At 42.9% G+C, this 24,132-nt stretch overlaps 1 protein-coding gene across 2 annotated transcripts in view; it reads left to right on the forward strand.

Moving 5' to 3' along the window:
- The window catches only part of PRG4 (proteoglycan 4), a 40,942-nt gene that overhangs the window by 9,951 nt on the left and 6,859 nt on the right, over window positions 1–24,132 (forward strand). Inside the window, exons 5-10 of one of the 2 annotated variants that reach the window (XM_083620081.1) lie at window positions 2,555–2,818; window positions 5,481–5,627; window positions 6,640–10,014; window positions 10,201–11,403; window positions 17,570–17,656; window positions 18,211–18,350. In XM_083620081.1, coding sequence (XP_083476207.1) covers window positions 2,555–2,818; window positions 5,481–5,627; window positions 6,640–10,014; window positions 10,201–11,403; window positions 17,570–17,656; window positions 18,211–18,350 — 5,216 coding nt within the window. The remainder of the gene's footprint in view (window positions 1–2,554; window positions 2,819–5,480; window positions 5,628–6,639; window positions 10,015–10,200; window positions 11,404–17,569; window positions 17,657–18,210; window positions 18,351–24,132) is intronic. The other variant, XM_083620082.1, reaches the window with a different exon arrangement.

Genomic DNA, 24,132 nt, shown 5'->3' on the forward strand with positions numbered 1-24,132 from the left:
CCCATTAGCCCTGGTTGGGATTGCCAATGGTCAGGATTATGGGAGCTGCACTCGAACAGCATTTGCAAGGTCATCTACACAACAGAGACTGGCAGTGGCTCTCCAGGGTTTCAGACAGAAGTCATGGAGCTGCTAGGATCTGAACTTGGGATCTTTCATGTGCTTTGACACTGAGCTATAACCTTTCTCCAAGGTCAAAGTGTGCCATTGCTTCATTACAGGAGGAAGTTCAGGACACTGCTGCAATGAGGACAAAATGTACAGTCCACTGGGTGGAACTATTCCTACAGCAAGATGCAATGTGGCTCTAGGAGCCTTTGCAATATCCTGTTCTCCTTCCACCTGCACTCGCCAGCAATAATGCTGAACATTCAGCCAGTTATACTATAAAACAGTAAAACTAAAAAAAACAGCGGGGAATCAAAAGTTTGTGGAGTTCCATTTATTTATTTTCAAATTATTTTTATCCTTTATATGCCACCCACACCCACATTTACTGCCTCCTGTTTAACCCAGTCTGGATTTTCAGCAGACATAACTTCATTTGGCTTCAGTGGAGCCGTGCCAGGGTAGAATTTGGTTGTAATAAAGGGGTAATAGAGTGGCCATGCCATGGCAGAATGCTGTGGAAAAATGGCCTTGTTTGCCCCTAAGATAGTCCAGAGGGAATAAATGTTCTGTGAGTTTCCATTCATCAACAACAACAAAATCATTCGTTTAAAGTCAACTCCCAATTCCCCCCGCCTCCACCAGGACAATAAAGTCTTTTGGTGGCAGATGATACTCTCAGAACCTAGGTCTCTGTTGAACAAATGCAAAGCGTTTCGGCAACTGGCGTGTATGTTTAACATGTTCTAAACCATTTGGCGACTGCAAAGGCCCAGGCCATTGCAAAGTTCACTGCAAAGTTTACCCTGAACCTGTTGCACCAAGTTGCCAGGTCAGTGAAGCACCATTTTAATTCCCCACATATGCTCTGAAGCAGGGGTCAGCAAACTTTTCCAGCAGGGGGCCGGTCCACTGTCCCTCAGACCTTGTGGGGGGCACACAGTCCTCCCCAAAACAAAATGGCGGCCACCTCCAAAAGAACGGGGAAAAGGATATAAAGTGATTCAAAAACAGAAAGGTCTATTTTATTTGTTGTTGTTAAGAAAAAAAATGTTTGAAAAAGTCCCTTCTTTTCCAGACACTCTTAAGTCTTGGTTGTTTTTACTTTACTTCTATTGCTGGTGTGTTGCTGTAGATCAGGGGTCAGCAAACTTTTTCAGCAGGGGGCCGGTCCACTGTCCCTCAGACCTTGTGGGGGGCCGGACTATATTTGGGGGTGTGTGTGAATGAATTCATATGCCCCACAAACAACCCAGAGATGCATTTTAAATAAAAGGACACATTCTACTCATGTAAAAACACGCTGATTCCTGGACTGTCCATGGGCCGAATTGAGAAGGCAATTGGGCCGGATCCGGCCCCCGGGCCTTAGTTTGCCTACCCATGCTCTGAAGCAATGCTTAAGCTGAGAATAGTGAGGGTGATTTTTAATGACAGCTCATAGATGCCTGTCCCATCCCAGGACACTTTGCTAAGGGGTCTCTTGAGATTAGAGCTAGCCTTGGAGAGTGGATATTTGGCTTGTTTCTCTGAAGGGTGAAATGTACAGAGGCAAACCACACCCCCTCCACCTCATGCCTTCATCTTCCTGGAGAAGGGGGAATTGGAGCATAGCTGTTTTGGATGTACGACACCAATACGTTTGTTTTTACGCACTGTTTATTTATATTTTAAAGGAAGGGGGCATAGTGTTATTCGCCATTCACTGTTATTGCTGTCTGTAATGTTAGAGTAATATTAGGGGCAGGATGAAAACAAGTCCAGAGGAACACAAAACAGAAATAAACAGGAAGCAAATGTTAAGGTCTAAACTAAAGCTGCCAGTCATCTGCCCCGCTTTGTTAAATCCACCGGCCACCTAGGAAGATCTCTGCTTCCCAATGTTCCATTACTGATAAATAAATAAGAAATACTTTGTTGTGTTGATGAAACATCAGGAAGGGGATGTCTTAAGCTCATTGCACAGATTCAAAATAATGTAGAAGTATCAGCCTGCAACTTAGTCTATCAAAATTAGAATGTGGGTTCTCACTTCTTTGTGGGTTAAAAATGAGACATAAGAAATCTAGTTTTTTGGAAACTAGGCTTTGCAAAAGTAACATTTTTGAAAAGAAATATTAAAAAATAATAATTGTCCAGTAGCACCTTAGAGACCAACTAAGTTTGTTCTTGGTATGAGCTTTTGTGTGCATGCACACTTCTTCAGATACAAAATGCACAAACTTAGTTGGTCTCTAAGGTGCTACTGGACATTTTCGTAAATTTTTTTTTATATATTTCTACTGCGTCAGACAAACACAGCTACCTACCTGAATTTTTGAAAAGGTGAGTTTATTTAACAAGCCTTTTGTTTAAAACTGTGAATTGAAAATGGTAAAGAACAATGCTAATTTTGGTATAAGAAGAAAAACCTGAACTGAAATTTGAGTTTTATGCCTGGTTGCAGTTCCGACTACTCCGGCACCCACCACCACCACCACGGTCCCAACAACAACTTCAACGACCACAACCACGCCTCTGCCAACGACCACCACGGCCAAACCATCAACTACAACACCAAAGCCAAAGTCTACAACCAAACGTTCTCCCAAACTTCAGCCCAAGCCCAAACCTAAACCCAAGCCTAAACCCAAACCCAAAATGAAACCTAAACCCATCCCTCCAAAGAAGAAAAAGAAGCAAAAGAAAGTGTCGCATGAAATTATGGAAGGTATGAAAAAGTATACGTGATATGGACTTCTTGGAGTTGTGTGTAGATTTATTTTTTTCTAAGTTCTGTGATTCATCGCGATTTACTGTAATTGTGAGCCTTGAGAGAGATGGCAAGGTTGCAGAAAAGAAAATGGAACTCACTGAAGCTTTAATATGTTGATGAATCCTTTTACTGATTCTCCAAGCTCCATCTACCAATATTCTAAATGTCCTACCAGGTTGTGGCAAACTAATGCTGTAGTTCATATATCTGGAGCTTTTGCTACGTAAAAGGTATTTCTCTCTGTCCTGGGCTCTTTTAAGATTGCCTGCATAGAGTCAACCCCCCCCCTGTGTGTTTGTGTGTGTGTTTGTTTGTGTGTGTTTTAAACCACGATCCTTTATCCATTGCCTTGCTATATAGGAATTGATCTTGATAATACTCGTGCCTTGAAAATGGAAAGACTTCTTGCAGACTAGTATTGGGGGAAGGGGACTCTATTTGTCAGGTTGATTACCTATCTTTCTTTCTTCTGAGTGTTTTGTGTGTGCCCACTTTCCCTTGGCAAGGACCCCCCCTCCCCCAAGAGCCTGGGCATACCCATTGGGCTCACCACCACCTTTGAACACAAAACCACCAGATCCTATCAAACTGCTTTTGAAAGTCATTCAGTTTCAAAAATAGTTTGCCATGTAGCTTGGGTGGAGGTGGGAACTCTTTTACGAAACCCAAGCCCAGAGTATTCCAATATGTAAATTACTCTGAGGATTTTTATATATTAATTGAACAGCAGAATAGACAATTCTAACATAAATAAATTTTATTTATATATTCTTACATTTCTTCTGATGTGGAACACAATGCACTATATGCCACCTTTGTTTTTTCTTTTTTAAAAAATATATTTGGTTTTTCAAATTAAAATTTTACAGAGCTATATCAAACATAAATCATCAAAACAAGATTCCAATAAATCTCCTGGACTTCTATTCTCCCCTTTGTGCGTTCTGTTATTAATCATTTCCTCCCACATCCTTTATGATGATCCAAATCTTTTACATCTCCATTGTGTCCAGAATTCACCCTTAGATTACAAGTGATATTCCAATCCTACTAATGATTTTAACTGTTTACAATGGTATTTAAGATAAGTTATAATTTCTCCCCATTCCTTATTGAAATTTTGGTCTTCCTGATTTCTGACTCTTCTGGTCGTTTTGGCCATTTCAGCATAGTCCATCAACTTCATCTGCCATTCTTCTCTGGCTGGGACTTTATTTTCTTTCCATCTCTGGGCCCACCTTTCCTCTGTTATAGAATTGTACATACATTTCCCATGCAGTCACCCATATAAGTGCTGACCCAGACTTTGTTAGCTTCAGCAAGATGGTGGTCGCATGCCTTCAAATCATACTCTGAGATGAGTAACTAACCATGCAACCATTTGGACTGTGGTCTATCTGTAAAGTGTTATTCCACCAGTCGATTCAACAGTGCAACAATTGCCCTGATTTGTTGACTCACAAACACATACGACTTTTCCAGATTAGGAGCAGGCAAGTTTTCCAGTGCTGGTGGTCCATGCTGAAAATACATCACGAGGTTGAAGCAGACAGTTGATTTGCACGTTTTTTATTTTTCCGCATCATTTCCAGAAACGTTCAAAATTGCATCAGGCTTCTTCCATTCACAGTTCAGACTTTAAAATAAGACACTTTGAAAAAGGCTTTCTCTCTCTCTTTTTTTAATAACTTTTTTATTCAAAATTAAAACAAAACATATTATCCAGAAACATATCATCCTTATTTTCCCCTCCATTTTTCCTCCCCTCTCTCCCCCCACAGAACCCACCCACACCCACCCCACCCGACTTCCCCCAGTTCCAGTCTTTGATTTCTCTAAAAATGCTGTTTTCTGCATGTTACACAGTTGTATAGATCCTCAAACTATTTAGCTGATTATTATCAATTAAAAGTTTGTGAATGTTTATTCAAAACCAGCCAAGGAGTCCAGTTCGCTTTCTTGCGTCTTCAAATACTTTGTAAAGGGTTTCCATCCACCTTTAAAGTCACAGTTAGCCTTGTCCCGTAGCTTGTATGTCAGTTTTGCCAGTTCTGCATAGTCCATCAATTTTTTCTTGCCATGATTCTTTAGTTGGGGTTGAAAAGGGCTTTCTCCAGTCTTCCAGCATCCTTCATCCTGATAAGGGCTGAAATCCGTTTGAGGCAAACTGTCAGGGTGTTGCAGGCCAGCAGTGATTGGGATCAGAACCAAAAGAAGAAGAGTTTGGATTTGATATCCCGCTTTATCACTACCCGAAGGAGTCTCAAAGCGGCTAACATTCTCCTTTCCCTTCCTCCCCCACAATAAACAGTCTGTGAGGTGAGTGGGGCTGAGAGACTTCAGAGAAGTGTGACTAGCCCAAGGTCACCCAGCAGCTGCATGTGGAGGAGCAGGGAATCGAACCCGGTTCCCCAGATTACGAGTCTACCGCTCTTAACCACTATACCACACTGCTCCGCCCCCCTGCTCTTTTGCTATGCCTTCTTTCTCTTCATTTCCCCCCTTTAGGAGTGCATGAAATTAGGGTGGAGGACACAGGCCCTTCTGGAAAAGTTGTCTCAGAACTGTATTCTGTACAAATTTTCTTTTTATGCTGATTGTATGTGCTTGATCGTAGAACATTCTGAACAGTCCTCTTCATCCTCCTCCTCTTCGAAGATTCGGAGAACTATGGCTTCATCAACAAATTCTGGTGATAAGCGCAAGAAGAAGAAGAAGGGTAAAACTGACGAGGAATTGGAAGAAGAAGAAGAAGAAGTGAATGGTAAGTTTTTTGCAATGACGTTTAATCAGCCAAGAGAAATGGTTTGAAAGAAGCAGAACAAGTGAGGTTTCAAAAAATAAAAAACCCATTAACACCCCCACCCCTGCTCTAATGAATCTTTCTTCTTTCTTGAAAAGTAATCTTAACAGAATATATACACAAATTCCAGTCTTAAAGGGAAGGGTGTCACTGGTTATATACCCAAGATGCAGAGAAGAACTATGCTTTCAGAATTTCAAAACATCTCAGAAAAACTCTAAAAAGGACAGATGCACATCCCCCCCCCCCAAAACACTACAGTGATGACTGAGCATGCTCAGTGGTCATTAAATTATTAATTAATTTGGATTAAATATGTAGGTTCAAATAAGTAAGTGTAAATGTAAGAGTTAACTCTTGGAGCTTATAACAACTAACTTAAAAAATATATATCTTAGGGTGCAGATTTTTGTGGAACTTGATGCTACAGATAGCTTCAAAATATATTTAGTTTTCTCACTGCTACAGCTCAAAAACTAGATTTCAGACGTGGAGATGCCACATAACTAGGTTCCATAAGGGTTCATTATTCCAAAGTGATTTCAAAAGTCTATACTGGAAGAAACAAAGTAATCTGAGGTTAAATTTTCAAATACCATGTGGGATGGGGCAATACTCAAGGAATGCAGCACAACACAAAGAATTATACTGTTAAGAATCTTGTTAACATTTATTTTTTCTTTCCCCTGAGCTACAATGAGATAGATCTGTTACACATCAAAAGCAGCAGGTTGGTGATAAGTCAACTAGCATTACTCTGCACAGTTCTACGTACTATGTTTATATATATGTTTATTGTAATAAGTAGAGCATCAATTTCATAGCGGTCCTCATGGCAGTTTCTGACAAATCGCCATTAAAGAGCTATAGAGACAACCAAGCTAAAAGGTTTCTAAAGCACGACAAAATGTTTTAATGGTGACACTCACACAATAACCTGACAACTAACCTCCCTCTTTTGTTTTACCCAAAGAATCATCAAAGTCATCATTAAAATCTTTAAAATCCAAAGCTGTGAAAGTGATTTCAGAGGAGGATGGCAGCGGAATAGACAATGCAGTGACAACAGTAGCTACCACGTCGACAACAACGCAGCCTTCGACCACAACCACCCTGCCTTCAACTACAACCACGACCAAGCTGCCTACGACAACAACCACAACAAAGCTACCTACGACCACGACGAATCTTCCTACTACGACAACGACCACCAAGCTTCCTACCACAACCACCACCACAACACAGCCTACGACGACAACGAAGCAGCCAACAACCACGACCACAACAACACAGCCTACGACAACGAAGCAGACAACAACCACGACCAAGCTGCCTACGACAACAACCACAGCAAAGCTACCGACGACCACAACGGAACTACCTTCTACGACCACAAAGCAAGCTGACACAGAGAAAACAACCCCAGGAAATAAAGGTATTACAACAACTCCTTTGTCTGAAGATCATGTTAGCCAAAGCCCATCTCCCCAACCTGATAAGGTGACCACATCCAACAGAATTGCTACCACAAAACCATTAAGCTTGCCATCCAGCACTACTTCTGGTATCACTGAAGCATTGATAATGTCTACTGTGGCTAGTGATAGCATAAGCAAAGACACGAGCTCTGCTACTTTGAAAACCACCATTATTCCACCTAAAAGTACAACAACAATATCCAAGAGAGACACCACTACTGTAGCTATGGAAGCAACATCAGGAGCTGGTAGAGACAAAACCAATGCAGATAGCCACGTTGCAACAACAGTGGAAAATAATAAAGCAACAGATGAAACTAATAGACGAGATATAACTACTGCAAATAAAGAGACTGTAGTAACAAACAAAGACACAGTTAGAAATGCAGACACTTCAATAACTGATAAATCCATCACAACAAACACAGTAACTGAAACAGCCACAGGTGATAAAGATGCAACAACACAAGCCAGGGCAGACACTGCTACTGTAGTTGGAGAGACTGTAACAACAGGAGAAACAACAGGCAGTGAGACCATAGTAACTACAACAACGAATGCCCTGACCGGTGAAGAGACCACTGCTGCAGATAAGAAAACAACATCTGTAGAAAAAACAGAAGCCGAAGCTTCTAGTCAGGAGCTAACTACAGAAGATAAGGAAGATAGTACAGTTGAAACAAAAAACAGCAGGGCTTCTGATAGAAAAAAGATAACCACCCGTCTCACAGATTCAACTACAGATGATTCAAAAGAGACGGATGTAGGTGATAAAGAGACAACTACACTTGTGAAAAAGACGACTACAGAGAATAAGGAAACAGCAACAAACTCTAAAGAGAAATCTGTTACCAAAAAAAAGAGTTCTACTATTATTGAAGAAATAATTACATCTGCTGAAATGACAGCTTCAGAAAACCCCAAAGATTCAAGCACAGCTGCTTTTACTGAGAGGATGTCAACTACAGAGTTGACAACCTTAGATGATGGCTCTGTTTCACCATCGGGTACAAAAGACACAGACACAAAAGAAATAGGAGTTACATCTCAGACTGTCAGGGAACCTAAACCAACTCAGAAATCAACTAATGAGCCAGTTAACTCGGTGAGTCCACAAGACCAACAAACAAACTTATTCTCAACAACTCCTGCTATTCTGTTCACAGATACACCTCAGTCTGAGGGAAATTTTAGAAGTGCCAGGACAGAAAGGAGTACTACAGTCACAGAGACAATAACAACACAGACTGAGCCGCCAAGTGACTTAGGCAATCTTGATGATAAAAATGGCAGACCAGAAATTGAGAGTCCAGAAGGAACAACTATCAATTCAGAAACAGCAATTCAGGGAGATCCAACAAGTGGCACACCTACTCCTGATAGTAATGTTCAGGGTGACAAACCAGAAGAGACCACTGCAGTTGCAGATACATCGATAACAAGTGACACAGCAAGTTCTAATGATAAGATTGACAAAGTAGAAAGTGGCACCAGCATTACTACTACTACTACACAGACTGATCTAGGTGATACAACCAGTCCTGATGGTGTTGATAAAGGTGACAAACCAGAAGGGACTTCTACAGTCAGTGAGACAACAACAACACAGACTGTTCCAGGTGACACAACCAATCCCAATGGTATTCCTGGAGTCCCAGGGACATCAATAACACAGACTACTGCAGGTGATGGAACTAATCCTGATGAGGCTGATAAAAGTGACAAACCAGAAGGGACCACTACAGTCACTGAAACAACAACACAGACTGATCCAGGTGACACAACCAATCCTGATGGGGTTGTTAGAGTCACCGAGACAACAACAACACAGACTGATCCAGGTGACACAACCAATCCTGATGGGGTTGTTAGAGTCACCGAGACAACAACAACACAGACTGATCCAGGTGACACAACCAATCCTGATGGGGTTGTTAGAGTCACCGAGACAACAACAACACAGACTGATCCAGGTGATACCACCAATCCCAATGGTACGCCTGGAGTCCCAGGGACATCAATAACACAGACTACTGCAGGTGATGGAACTAATCCTGATGAGGTTCATAAAAGTGACAAACCAGAAGGGACCACTACAGTCACTGAAACAACAATAATACAGACTGATCCAGGTGACCCAACCAATCCCAATGGTGTTCCTGGAGTCCCAGGGACATCAATAACACAGACTACTCCAAGTGATGGAACTAATCCTGATGAGGTTGATAAAAGTGACAAACCAGAAGGGACCACTACAGTCACTGAAACAACAACAATACAGACTGATCCAGGTGACCCAACCAATCCCAATGGTGTTCCTGGAGTCCCAGGGACATCAATAACACAGACTACTCCAAGTGATGGAACTAATCCTGATGAGGTTGATAAAAGTGACAAACCAGAAGGGACCACTACAGTCACTGAAACAACAACAATACAGACTGATCCAGGTGACCCAACCAATCCCAATGGTATTCCTGGAGTCCCAGGGACATCAATAACACAAACTACTCCAGGTGATGGAACTAATCCTGACAAACCAGAAGGAACTACTCCAGTCACTGAGACAACAACACAGACTAACCCAGGTGACACAACCAAGCCTGACAGTGTAGATAAAAATGACAAACCAGAAGGGACTACTACAGTCACAGAGACAATAATAGCACAGACAGATCCAGTTAGTGGAACACCCAGCCCTGTTGGTGATGATAAAGATGATAGGCCAGAAGGGACTACTACAGTCACAGAGACAACAATAATACAGACCAATCCAGGTGACACAACCAAGCCTGATGGCATTGATAAAAGTGACAAACCAAAAGAGACTACTACAGTCACAGAGACAACAATAATACAGACGGATCCAGGTGACACAACCAAGCCTGATGGCATTGATAAAAGTGGCAAACCAGAAGAGACTACTACAGTCACAGAGACAACAATAATACAGACGGATCCAGGTGACACAACCAAGCCTGATGGCGTTGATAAAAGTGACAAACCAGAAGAGACTACTACAGTCACAGAGACAACAATAATACAGACGGATCCAGGTGACACAACCAAGCCTGATGGCATTGATAAAAGTGACAAACCAGAAGAGACTACTACAGTCACAGAGACCACAATAATACAGACAGATCCAGGTGACCCAACCAAGCCTGACAGTGTTGATAAAAGTGACAAACCAGAAGGAACTACTACAGTCACAGAGACAACAATAATACAGACTGATCCATCTAGTGGAACACCGAGCCCGGTTGATGATAAAAAAGACAGACCAGAAATTATCACTACTGTCAAAGAGACAATAGTTACCGTGACAACCCCTCAAAGTGGCACACCCAGCCCTGATGGTCAGAATGACAGGCCTGAAGTAACTACAATAACAGAGACTATAACAACAGAGATTAATCCAATCAGCCCTAGCAGTGCTAATGAAAACATTCCTTCAACTAGGAATCCAGAGACCCCAGAAAAAACAACACCAAACCCCAAGCCGCCAAATGATCAGCCGAATCCCAAAGGCGATGAGAACGGTGACAAACCAGATGATACTACAAAAGTAACAGAGACAACAACAATAATTACACAGCCCAAGTCACCCAGTGAAACACCAAGTCCCAATCAAAGTGACAAGCCAGACAAGCCAACTCAAGTCACACAGACAACTACTACCATCAAAACAGAATCCAAACCACTAAGTGATTCCCCTAACCCTGAGGAAAGTGACAAGCCAGATAGCATCACTACAGTTACAAAAACAACTACAACTACCACAACAGAATCAAATCCCAGTTCACCTAACCCCGATGACAATCCTAAAAATGGCAAGTCAGAAGTTATCACTAAAATTACACGGATAGTAACAACTACTACAACTACAACCACCACCCAATCAAATACAACTGACCATCCAGAAACAACCACCCGTGATGTTACAACTAATACAAAAATTGATCTTGTTTCAGATAGCGAACCCACCAAGGAAACTCCAACTAACAAGAATACAAACACTACAGTAACACAGGTGACTACAACTTCCTTGAAAACATCAAAAACCCCTGACACCCCATCCTCGACTGTGGACAAGACTACAACGTATACCTCCACTTTGCCCACAATACTTATACCTACAAAAAGAAAAACTACGACATACTCCACAATCTCTAGCGTAAGGCTTCCCGAGTGGATTACCAACCTAACTGCAGAGTATGTTCGACCAGAAAAGTTTGTCACACCTCTCTTGTACAAAGGTATGTTTACTAATACTTTTATTTTCTTTTTACACTTTTTAAATTAAAAAATTTTTTTTAATGCAATTGAGATGATAGATAGATAGATAGATGATAGATAGATAGATAGATAGACGATAGATAGACAGATAATTGAATTTTAGGGTGGTTTTTTTGTTATGTTAAAAAGAGAACTGTGTATCAATAACTGTGCTGGTCCCGAGGGTTAACTGTGCTGCGAGGTCCGAGTCCAGTCCGAGGTCGAGGGTGCGGTATGGAGGCTGTCCGTCAAAGGTGAAGCAGGGTCCAAGGCAGGGAGTCGGGTGAGGTCAGGAACTCTGGCAGAAGAGCAGGACAAGGTGCAGGCAGGAACGGGCTACCAACAATGTTGCTCCCGCAACCTGGGACTGGGGGCTGGCTGGCTTTTATCTGCCCCAAGGCATAGGGCGGCCCCGGTCCACAGGTGACTTGCCTCTCCTGGCCTGGAGGCGAGCACTCCTCCTGCAGGAACTTAGTTCCCTCCGCCTCTCTGCCCTGAGCCTCTGCAGCTCAGGAGAGGCTGGAGGGTTACCGGACCCAGAGGCAACCTCAGCTTCCCCTGATGGGGCTGAGAGTGGAGCACCTGCAGGCAATGGGTCCTCCATCACCTTAGGAGCCAGAGCAGTCTCAGTTGGTGCCTGCACCTGAGGATCCGGCACAGGTGAGGACCCTTCAGGCTCAAGCCCCAGCCCCGGCTCAGCTGGTTCTGGAGGCAGGGACTCCTGTGCAGGCTGGGATTCCTCAGGTTCAGCCTCCGAGTCCGAATCCCAGGCCATCACAATAACTCTCTCTGGAGTGAAGTTTTGAAGAGCTACATGGGATTCTAGAAAAAGTCAAAGGAGAGATGCCTCCTATGTTTCCCCTCGAGTCTGAACGTGGGCAGTCTTTGCCAGTCTGGTGCCCTCCTTATGTTCTGTAATATAACTCCTGTCAGCCCCAGCTGACATGTAGTCTGAAATACCTGGAGGACACCAGGTTGACAACAGATAAGTGATGGTAACATGACAGGCGTATTTATGAAGGTATTTTTCAAATACAGTGTGGTCCCACTTCATTATACAAAGTTTTATCATTAACATTTGCAATATTTAGTGCGAGAGGCTGGCTAGAATTGATTCCCCCCCCCCCCCGCCCCAGACATACGGGCCACAACATATCTGCATGCATCTACTGGGTGTAAAAATATGAAAATGTGTAATAATGGCTGTTTTCATGTCCTCAGGGAGAAATGGCAACCCTTTGGTTAGAACAGGGGTCGGCAACGTGTGGCCCATGGGCCGGATGCGGCCCACGAAGACCGTTTTACCCGCCCCCTGTGCAGCCCCTGAGCCGCGCCGCCCGCTCGGCAATTCCCCTCGCTGCGCCGTGCTGGTTTAGTGCAGCACGCAGGGACTCACCAAGCAGTGCCGGAAATTGTGTCTGCGCATGTCCAGACGCTGAAAAACGCTTCTGCGCAGGTGCAATTTTTAGTGTCTGGGCATGCGCAGAAGTGATTTCCAGCTCCGCGGACATGCACAGACGTGATTTCCAGCATCACGCTGCGCCAGTCCAGCCCACGGAAGATCTCTGTGGGAGTGATCCGGCCCATGGCTGGTAAACCTTGCCAACCCCTGGGTTAGAAAGAGAACTCCAAAATAATGCACCAGGTAACTGTTTGGTATTTTTAGATTTCCAGGTGACAAGCAGGATTGTGGAGTGAGATGCACTGGTTATGCTCTGTGTAACTGTAATGTACTGGAAGAAAGGGCAACTCTTGAGAATGCCCTATGTATAATAACCCTTCCCCTGGCAATATGTAGCAGGAGGATCCTTATACTTGCTTTTGACCATTCTTTAATAGTTTTCTTTGTGTTTTGCTTAAAGCTGAAGTCAAGAGTTTTGCAGATTCACACTTTACATGGTGGAGAGCGTCTTGTAAAAATCAACAGGTGTTAATAATGCTTATTCTTATAAGAATAATCCTTATTCTTGCTCGTTCTTGTTGCTAACATAGTCTCCGTGATAAGTTAGTTTTACATTGTCTGCACTGAAGTTCCACAGTCTGATGAGCCCCAGCACCAACACCATAAAGCACTATTCGCCCCACATGGATAGGAGACTGCAGTACAGGTCCAGTGGAATGGGTATGGAGTCACAAAACTTCAAGAATAGAAGTGGCCAAGGCATGCATTTGTGTTGCCAAGGTGCTGTGAATCTGTCCCCATCCAGCTGTTTGGATGCAGCAAGAACTGTAGACATTATTCATTGGAGTTTAAATCAGGCCACAACTTTATGGATTACAGATACAAATGAAAAAATTTTTTTTCTTTCCAGTAGCACCTTAAAGACCAACTAAGTTAGTTCTTGGTATGAGCTTTCGTGTGCATGCACACTTCGTCAGATACCAAAGTGTGCATGCACACGAAAGCTCATACCAAGAACTAACTTAGTTGGTCTTTAAGGTGCTACTGGAAAGAAAATTTTTTTTTTTGTTTTGACTATGGCAGACCAACACGGCTACCTATCTGTAACCAGATACAAATGAGTTTTGGCTTAGCATTGGGTAGCCCACCAAGACCTCCAGCTCACCTGCTGGAGGATACTGGAGGGTCAAGCTTGGTGTGGGTTAGACCTATGATATACCTCAAATACAGTGGTACCTCTGGTTACGGACTTAATTCGTTCCGGAGGTCCGTTCTTAACCTGAAACTGTTCTTAGCCCGAGGTACTACTTTAGCTAATGGGGCCTCCCGCTGCCACCACCTGATTTCTGTTCTCATCGTGGGGCAAAGTTCTCAACCCGAGGTACTACTTCTGGGTTAGCAGAGTCTGTAACCCAAAGTGTTTGTAACCCAAGGTACCACTGTAGGTACTACCCTACAGGCTTGCCATGCTGGGGAGTCCTATGGCCCTTGGCCCCTCCCTGGATGCTTGGACAGTAGCATCTCCCCTATGGATCCCTTTTTAAATTTTATTTTGACAAAGTAATAATCATAAATAAATAAGATTAAAAATGTGCACCCCACCACTGAGACCATTCCATTGTAACTATCCAACCTCCCAAAATTTCAACACCTCTTGCGATGGGGTGACCCCTTTCAGTTTTAACAGGACAAATTCTACAAACACCTCCCATTTCTCCTCAAAATCATTTCTCCTGCGTATTCCCCATCTTATCTGAACGGCACATGTTAATTTATCATTAATAGCTATATCCCACACCTCTTTATACCATTCTTCCATTTTATATTCTGCTTGCCCCTTCCACTTCCTAGCTATCATAAGTCGTGCAGCTGTCAATAAATTTGTGAGCAAGTCCTTCATAGCCTGTGAACCTTCCACCCCATCGTAAATTGATAATAATGCTACCTCTGGACTTTTGGTCAGCTTTAACCCAGTGATCTATGGATCCCTTTAATGGGATACCTCACCACCATGGAGGGGGAAACCCAGACACACAATGCCCTCTCTGCCACTGACTAGGAATATACCCAATGCCATATCCATCAAAGTTATGGCCATTGCTATGAGGAAGGCAAAACCCTCAGACAGGCCCAGTTAGTCTGATAGGACAAATTCCTGCCTGCCCCGAATACGGCAACCATAAAAACCATAGCAAGGTCAAGCAAATACATTTATTGCCAGCAAACCGTAAGGCCATGACTGAGGGAGGGGGGGAGGGAAACTGAAGCCAACTGTAGTCCTGAGCGAGGGACACATTGCCTTTTATTCCCTCAGAGTGGACCCAGGTGAGGACTCCTGAGGAGTTGAGCCTGGACCCAGCCATACCCTCAGCCACACCTGTGATTGGCCACAAACATGGGTGGGCAAATTTGAATCCTGCGTCAGCCAGGAGAGGTTGGAATGTCTTCCAATCAGGTGGAGGAGACCAGGGGTGTGTTGCAGGAAGGGCGACAGGGTCAGAGGTGGCGGCGGACTGCAAATACTGTGTCACTGAAAGGGCGAGCAGATAAGGCTCATGCAGTGTGCAATGCACCCAGCTTCTATATATTACAAGCCTAAGTGTTCAACCCTCACCTAATCCCATCTGCATGAATACACTGCACTCTTAACAGTACTAAAAAAGGACTTGGAATAACCATTGGTACCAACATGCTGTTGTGATGGCGGTGGCAAAGCTTGATATAATCAGTGCCTTTATGTTGATTCAGCTCCACCAGAGGGTGTATCCATTCTCTAGCCTTCAGCCAGTTGGCGTGAAAGAACGCTGACAAAAATACACTCAGGTTGTATGTGTACAATTCAGAAATACTTTGCAAGAATGATGTGTTTCCTTAACATTTCCCACTTCCCCCCAATCCATTGCCATGTTAGAAGAGCAGAGAAAGGTGAAGAAGCCTTGTAGAAGAGCAACAGTCGCAATCATAGACCTGGCAGGTGTAATTTCAACTCCTAGACTGGAATTACACACTAAGCTGTGTTGTATTTTACTTTATTTTCTCCAGGGAGCTCAGGCATGGTCTACCTACACCCATGATATTCTTACAATAAGTTGGGAGAGGATGGTAAAGTTAAGTTGACAGAGAGTGACTGGCCCACACTCACCCAGCAAAATTTATGGACAAGCAGGGATTTGAACATAAATCTTATGGGTCCAAATACAACCATCTTCTCAACAACATCTGGTTCTTTTCAATATGTGGGTATTTCTATGAGTACATTTAGCAATATATTAACACCAGAAAGCAAAAGATGCATGTGACAGGAGGGATCCAGCTTCAAGTCATTCTGTCTTTGCCAAAACCTGCCTCAGAGGATTGCTCTGAGGATAAAAATGTGTGGGACTGTACCACCTAACAGCTTCTTTATGAAAGGGTGGAACAAGACTAATGAATTTGAGCATTGCCAAAAATTATTCCCATATGAGCCCATACACCCAGTTGCTCATCTGCAATATAATAATGATCAATCTCATGCATATGAGTGGTATAGAATATTAACACCACCTTCCAATAGACATATCAGTAGACTAAGCTGTATTTTTATTTTTTTAAAAAAGTTTTTATTTTATTGAATATGGTGTATCAAATGGTGCCTTTTGGGTTGATACGAATGTTAAGATCAAAGCTTTTGAAGACCATGTATGGTTGCGTCTACACAATGGCTTCCCCCAATGAATCCTGGGAGATGTAGTTTGTTAAAGGGGCTGGTAACCGTGCTATGTGAAGGGTCAAATAAAATTTCCAAGATTCTTTGGGGGAAGACATGGCTATTAAAGTGCTCTAAATGCATGGTGTCAGAGAAGTACAGAGCTGGAAGGAATCTTTTTGACCATCTAGATCCGCGGTTCTCAACCTGTCGGTCCCCAGAAGTTGTTTGACTACAACTCCCATCATCCCTAGCTAGCAAGGCCAGAGCTCAGGGATGATGGGAGCTGTAGTCCAACAACATCTGGGGATCCACAGGTTGAGAACCAGTGATCTAGATCAATGTTTCCCAAACTTGGGTCTCCAGCTGTTTTTGGACTACAGTTCCCACCATCCCTGACCACTGGTCATGCTAGCTAGGGATGATGGGAGTTGTAGTCCAAAAAAACAGGTGGAGGGCCAAGTTTGGAAACACTGAACCTTGTCCAACCCCCTGCTCAGTGTGGGAAATTTAGGGCCAGAGCATCTCCAACAGATTCTCTGATTAGCCTTTGCTTTAAGACCTCTAGACTTATCACCCCGATAAGTAATGTGTTTGACTGTCAAACTGTTCTTACTGGCATGTAGTTTCTCCTCATGACAACTGAAATCAACCCTCCTGTAAACTTTAGCCTGTTAGACACAGTCCTGCCTTTTGTTCCTTGCTCCTCTCCTCCAGGATAAAAATGCCCAGTTGCTCCAACCTTTGCCTCATAAGAGCTTTTTTTCCATGATTGCGTATGGTCTGATTGGAGAGCAAATGACTGGATCCTTGAGAACCTTCTGGAACTGGTCAGTGCAAATATTTTGGAGAGGAGCGCTCAAAGTCAATTAGCAAGGAGTACATTAAATCTGGCATTTATCTTTGTAAGAATTATGTCCTTGGAACAAATCTTAGGGTTAATGCCCAGTGAATATTGTTATCATAAACTAAAGCGTTTAGGATTAACCTTTTTTAGTAGAGGATCCTTCACGATACAAAACTTGGAATTGTAAAATTAAAATGACTTATTTTGTACCAGATGTACCTCAAGAGATGAACTTATGCAACCGGAAGCCGGTAGATGGGATAGTCCCCTTACAAAATGGATCACTGGCTGTATTCAGAGGTGAGTAAGCACACTGGTGAGCTTAATGGTTTTTGGTTGTTGTTTTTTACAAAACATGACAAAAATGCAGAACATATTGTTATGTACATATCAGTCCCAGTTCAGATGAATGTGCTTTCAACTAAACACATACACACAAATGACTGATGGTTGCTGGTGGACAAATATCCCCAACCTCACCCACATCAAAAATACACAGCCTGTCGTCCCCACTTAAAAAGGCACAGCCAGTACTTAAAAAAGCATGGAACTGCCAAGGGAGATGTACATCAAATAAGCCTACTTTCATAGAGCCATCTCTCTCACTGGACTGGGACAATTACGTTTCAATGGCCAAAGAACACTTGCCTTTTGCAGAAAATAGCTACCACCATTTTCAAACCACCAAAAACAACATGTACAGGATTCCACAAATTGATGCACCAGGGCACCACTCTTGCCCCTTCTAGCAAGTACCCCTATATTGAGAAGGTTGAGTACTACAGAGAGACTGATTCCTGAGGATTAATCCATTCCCCTTTCTCCACCCCTTCAACCTCTGCTTGATTTTGCAGGCCATTACTACTGGTTGCTGAATGGAACGAGTCCACCATCACCTTGCCCCCGTAAAATCACAGAGGTGTGGGGTATCCCCTCTCCTATCGACACAGTCTTCTCTAGATGTAACTGTGACGGCAAAACCTTCTTTTTTAAGGTGGGTCACATTACTTCCTCAATGTGCATGACAGAACACTGACATGTTGACATTTGTAGGTGGCGATTATAACTTGGAGATCATCAATGTCACACAAAAACGAAACAAATGAACACACATAACCTGAATTTTGCAACCATAAAATGTCACACTCTGCATTGCTTATACAATGGTACCTCTGGTTACGGACATGATCCATTCCGGGGTGCTGTTAACACCCCGAGAAGTCCGTAACCAGAGCGGCGCTTATGTGCATGTGCGAAGCGCGATAGAGCACTTATGCGCATGCACGAACTGTGCAGAACGCTTCTGCGCGTGCGCACACATCGAAACTCAGAAGTAAACACTTCTGGGTTTGCCACGTTCTTAACCCGAAAAAACGCAACATGAAGCATTCGCAAGAAGCGGTATGACTGTTTCCTTACTTACCATGCATCGGTTAATTCAATGTTGATTGTTGGTTGTTGTCCGAACTATTCTTTGTACAGATGGATGCGTTTTGTAGAATCTGTGAAGTTTTCTTTCTATGGTGGTTTCAGTCAGATGCAAGAAAGAAGTTTGTGCTTCTCGCTGAGGCGCTTAACTTGTGTCTGGGCTGTACGACTTCAGACTGTAGGCAGGACTCACATGATAAAATGTTTCCCTAAACAAAAATAAAACAAAATGATTAATTCCACCCTCACAGAAAACTAGAACTACTGTATCAGGGAGCAGGTTCGTCCTCTTCCGACCACTATTATTTGAGCACCGCGTAACAGCTGTCATTTTCTGGCTTGAAATACCTTCATGGCCATTTCTAGAGCTGAGCTAGGATACAATCCAACAATCTTTGTGGAGTTAAGCATGCCTATGGCTGTAATTCAATGCACTGTTAACTAGGAATAAGCCCAACTAAACATAATGAGACTTATTTCTGGGGAAATAGGCTCAGGGTTATGTTACCACTGTGTTAGATTGAGGCCACTGTTACGGAAGTTTTTCCAAGTGACCTTTTTATTGATCATTTATCCTGACTGGTTTGCACAAAGTTTGCAGGGTGCCTATGCAAGGCTGTTGTTCATTAAGTCTTCATTCTCACTTGTTTGTGGGGAGGTGATATGACGTCGTATCAAGCAATAGCTCTCTCAAATTTTCCTTCTTGTACACTGCCCAGTTTTTAAAATACTGTATACAGTGGCACCTTGGTTTACAACGATAATCTGTTCCAGAGGTCCGTTTGTAAACCAAAGCAGGTTGTAACCCAAGGTGCGCTTTCGCCAATGGGGCCTAAAAAATAAATAAAAAATGTTCGTAATCCAAAAAAATTGGGTTGTAATCGAAAAAAAGGTTGCAAACCGGGACATGCACTTCCGGGTTTGACGTGTTTGTAATCCAAAACATACACAAACCAAGTCGTATGCAAACCAAGGTACGACTGTATATATTTTGGGAAACGGCTTTGTTGTGCAAGAGTGGTGAATTCACTTTAATTGTGCAGACCGAATTTGTTGGTATGCAGTTGAATCCCACCCATGAAAAAGAGAATGTCCGGAAGGACTTTAGGCAGCAGCAAAGATAGGAAGCATATGCTGCCTTCACCTTTACGCACAATAAGGAGTGGGAAAGTTAATGAGCACAAGCAAAGCTGTCAGTCAGCTAAATAAATCTCAGTATCTGATTTTTAATCAGTTACATTGGCACAAATGTGGAAGAGGTTTTTGTCATACATGTGGAGGGAAAACCTTAAAATGTGTTGCAGAGTTCTCAAAATATAGACCAGAGGCAATTATATTCCACCCAGTGGAGCTTTTACTTGTGCTGAAGGCAAATGAGCATCACGGTCACCTTCAGGATTGGCGCAGTCTATAAAAAATCCAGTTGCAGCACTTACAGAAACTTACAAACTTATCTTACGAGACTAAAATCTTAACACTAAGCATAGCTATGTACAGAACAGAGATAGAAAGAGAAAGGGAAATCCAGGCTCCTTCTGGTCTATATTTATAGTCAGCATGACCTTAATTGGAAGGAGGTAAGAGAACCAGTTCAAATCAAATGTACTCAGAAATAACCCAAACAATCATGACCCTTCTGCCTGCGTCTCTCACACAGAGAAGCTTCTAGAATCCTCTTAATAGGAATAGGAATAATCTCTATACATAAACTCAAGACTTTATGCAATAAGAAATGCAAGCTGACACTCCCCCCATTTGTTAGTTGCAGGAAGTATTAATCTGCAAAACACTTATAGGAAAAAACATTGCATGTACACCTTCCTTCTACATCTAGTTCTGCAAAACACGAGTCAGCTCCTCCTGAAATTTACCTCAGGAAATGGGAAACACCACCAAGCATTCAGCTCAAGTCCCATAAAGACGGCTTCTGACCAGCTTACCCAACCTGCTTACTCCCCAGGAACACCTGGCACAGGCATTGCATTAAATAACGAGCGTCAATTACCACCAGCTGATCCAGCTTCCACCTTTAAAGGAACACTTCCCAAAAAGTGGGAGTAGGACCTCTGTTCTTACTAAGCAAAACCTTTAGGTAGCTCACTTCGTGTCGTTCAACACTAGGGTTCTCTCAAGAGCCAGTTCAAACCACCTGTACTCGGAAATAACCCAAACCGTCATGACCCTTCTGCCTGCTTCCCTCACACACAGAAGCTTCCAGAAGGGTCATGATGGTTTGGCTTATTTCCGAGTACAGGTGGTTTGAATTGGTTCTCTTATCTCCTTCCAATTAAGGTCATGCTTAAGAAGGTTGAGTTGTTTTGTTCTGGGAGTCAGGGTGTCTTTCTGCTAGTCACAGAAGCATATGGGAATACTGTTTTTCTGCTGATAAATTGCAGGTCTAGCAACAAAAAGCTAGGGTTTATTCTTGTGGAGGGAAGGTGTACATGCAATGTTTTTTCTCCTATAAGTGTTTTGCAGATCAATACTTCCTGCAACTAACAAATGGGGGGAGTGTCAGTTTGCATTTCTTATTGCATAAAGTATTGATCTGATGTATAGAGATTATCCCTATTCTGATTAATTCAAGAGGATTCTACAAGCTTCTGGAAGCTTCTCTGTGTGAGAGAGGCAGGAAGAAAGGTCATGATGGTTTGGGTTATTTTTGAGTACAGTGGTACCTCAGTTTACGAACTTAATCTGTTCCAGATGTTCATTCTTAAACCAAAACCATTCTTAAACCAAGGTGCGCTTTCCATAATGGGCCTCCTGCTGCCGATGCCCTTCCACCATTCGGATTCTGTTCTTACACTGAGGTAAAATTCTCAAACCAAGACACTATTTCCAGTTTTGCGGAGTTTGTAAACCAAATCATTCTTAAACTAGACTGCTCTTAAACTGAGGTACCACTGTACATTTGATTTGAACTGGTTCTCTTACCTCCTTCTAATTAAGTTCATGCTGACTATAAATATAGACCAGAAGGAGCCTGGGTTTTACTTTCTCTTTCTATTTCTGTTCTGTACATAGGTATGCTTAGTGTTAAGGTTTTTGAAATATACTCAGAGTCGAGAGTGGATTTCATGCTCTTTATTCAGCTCATAGTGGTGAAGAGGAAAGGGAGTTCCCCCAGAATGTCTGCCTTATATACATTATTTACACAATGGGCCCCATGTGATTGGCTAATTCCAGGATTCTCCTGTAGGCCAATCAGGTTGCGGATTCCCTTCCACCTGGAGCTGGATTGGGTGGCTCCTGTGGACCAATCAGACTGCTGCATTCTGAATCCTATTGTTCTAGGACCAATCAGACTGCTGCCTTTTGGATCCTATTCAACTCAGTACATAACAGTTTTAGTCTCATAAGATAAGTTTCTGTAAGTGCTGCAACTGGATTTTTTATGGACTGTGCCAATCCTGAATATATTTGGATTTGTGACAATGATGCCCATTTGCCTTCAGCACAAGTAAAAGCTCTGCTGGATGAAATATGGCCTCTGGTCTATTTTTTGAGAATTCTGCAACGTGTTTTAAGGTTTTCCTCCACACGTATGACAGTTTTGAAGAACAGCATATTTTTCTCTTGTTTTCATTTGGTGCAGATATGTGTCACACAGGGAGTCAGCTTAGAAACGACATCCTCCCCTTTCTTTCACGTCTCTTATAAAATGGTGCCTAAGCCATGCAGTTTTTTTTATGAATATGTGTATTAACACACCTGACATTTTTTAAAGTAATGCCTGATTAATTGGCAACACTATTCTAGTCAGTCACCTGTCCAGGATTTTTGAACTGGCTGACCCATTAAACACTGCAGCCTTAAGCAAGCTTCATTTATAAACGTAACAACATTTCAGCCAGAATGACAGATCGGTTTTTGTGCGCACCATTAATGTCTCTGAAGAAGAGGGAGAAACCACCACAGAGTTCGGCACCTGGTAAAAACATCTTAAAAATTAATATGGAAACAGCTTGAAGGACGGGAGTAGTTTCCAAGAAACACTAAAACGCTGCACCACACCTCATATTAAATATTTCCTATTCCTCAGCTGGAATTTAGTGACCCCTGAAATGCCAGCAATCTGTGTTCATTATACCACAATATAATAAGGAAGTTTGTGGGAAGGACAGGACATTCTGCTGAAGGAAACCAAGCAATAACCTTCCAGGAAGCTGAAAGGAAGTGGGGCACAAAATCTGGCTGCATTCGCTATTCTTGGTGACCCCTCAAAATTTTGCAACTGTTTGGGTAGTTGGGCTGGTTCTGTTTGGTGAGGTTTTCTAGAGACGTCCCAGATTTAGAGAAGCCATCCTGGTTTCTGATTTGATCCTGGAATGTCCCATTTTCCCTTAGGATGTCCCCATTTTCATTGGAGAAATGTTGGAAGGTATGGAGTTATCCAACCCCCCCAAGCCGTCGGAAGGCAACCCTATATAGGGAAGATTTTTTTTTTAATGTTTAATGCTTTATTATGTTTTTTATATATGTTGGAAGCAGCCCAGACTGGGCTGGGGCAACCCAGTAAGATGTGTGGGGTATAAAATTGTAAAGTTATCATGATGGAATGTTGTAGTTTAGTCGTTTAGTCGTGTCCGACTCTTCGTGACCCCATGGACCAGAGCACACCAGGCACTCCTGTCTTCCATTGCCTCCCGCAGTTTGGTCAGACTCATGTTTGTAGCTTCGAGAACACTGTCCAACCATCTTGTCCTCTGTCGTCCCCTTCTCCTTGTGCCCTCCATCTTTCCCAGCATCAGGGACTTTTCCAGGGAGTCTTCTCTTCTCATGAGGTGGCCAAAGTATTGGAGCCTCAGCTTCAGGATCTGTCCTTCCAGTGAGCACTCAGGGCTGATTTCCTTCAGAATGGATGCGTTTGATCTTCTTGCAGTCCATGGGACTCTCAAGAGTCTCCTCCAGCACCATAATTCAAAAGCATCAATTCTTCGGCAATCAGCCTTCTTTATGGTCGAGCTCTCACTTCCATGATGGAATGGGGTGCCCTATTTTTATCGGAGAAATGTTAGAGGGTATGGTGGTGGCGCCGGGTTGATTTTAAGAGCCTTGCATATCTAACCTTTATTTGTGTAGCTTAAGCAAGAGGGTTTTGCCGTTGTTGTTTAAGCCAAATGCGAGAGCCAGTTTGATGTCATATTTAGTGCGATGTTTCAGACCCAGTTTCAAAATCCCACTCAGCCCAACCTACCTGGCAGGGTGGCTATGAAGATAAAAGGTGGACAGGAGGAACAATGGATAGTGCTTGGATCAACCTGAAAGGAAATGTGGGGTATAAATTTAAGAACAAATGAATCATATTTTTATATTCTATGAGGTATGCTCACTTACGTCTAAAC

Source organism: Podarcis filfolensis (genome assembly GCF_964270895.1).
Source record: "Podarcis filfolensis genome assembly, chromosome: 6".
NCBI lineage: Eukaryota > Metazoa > Chordata > Lepidosauria > Squamata > Lacertidae > Podarcis > Podarcis filfolensis.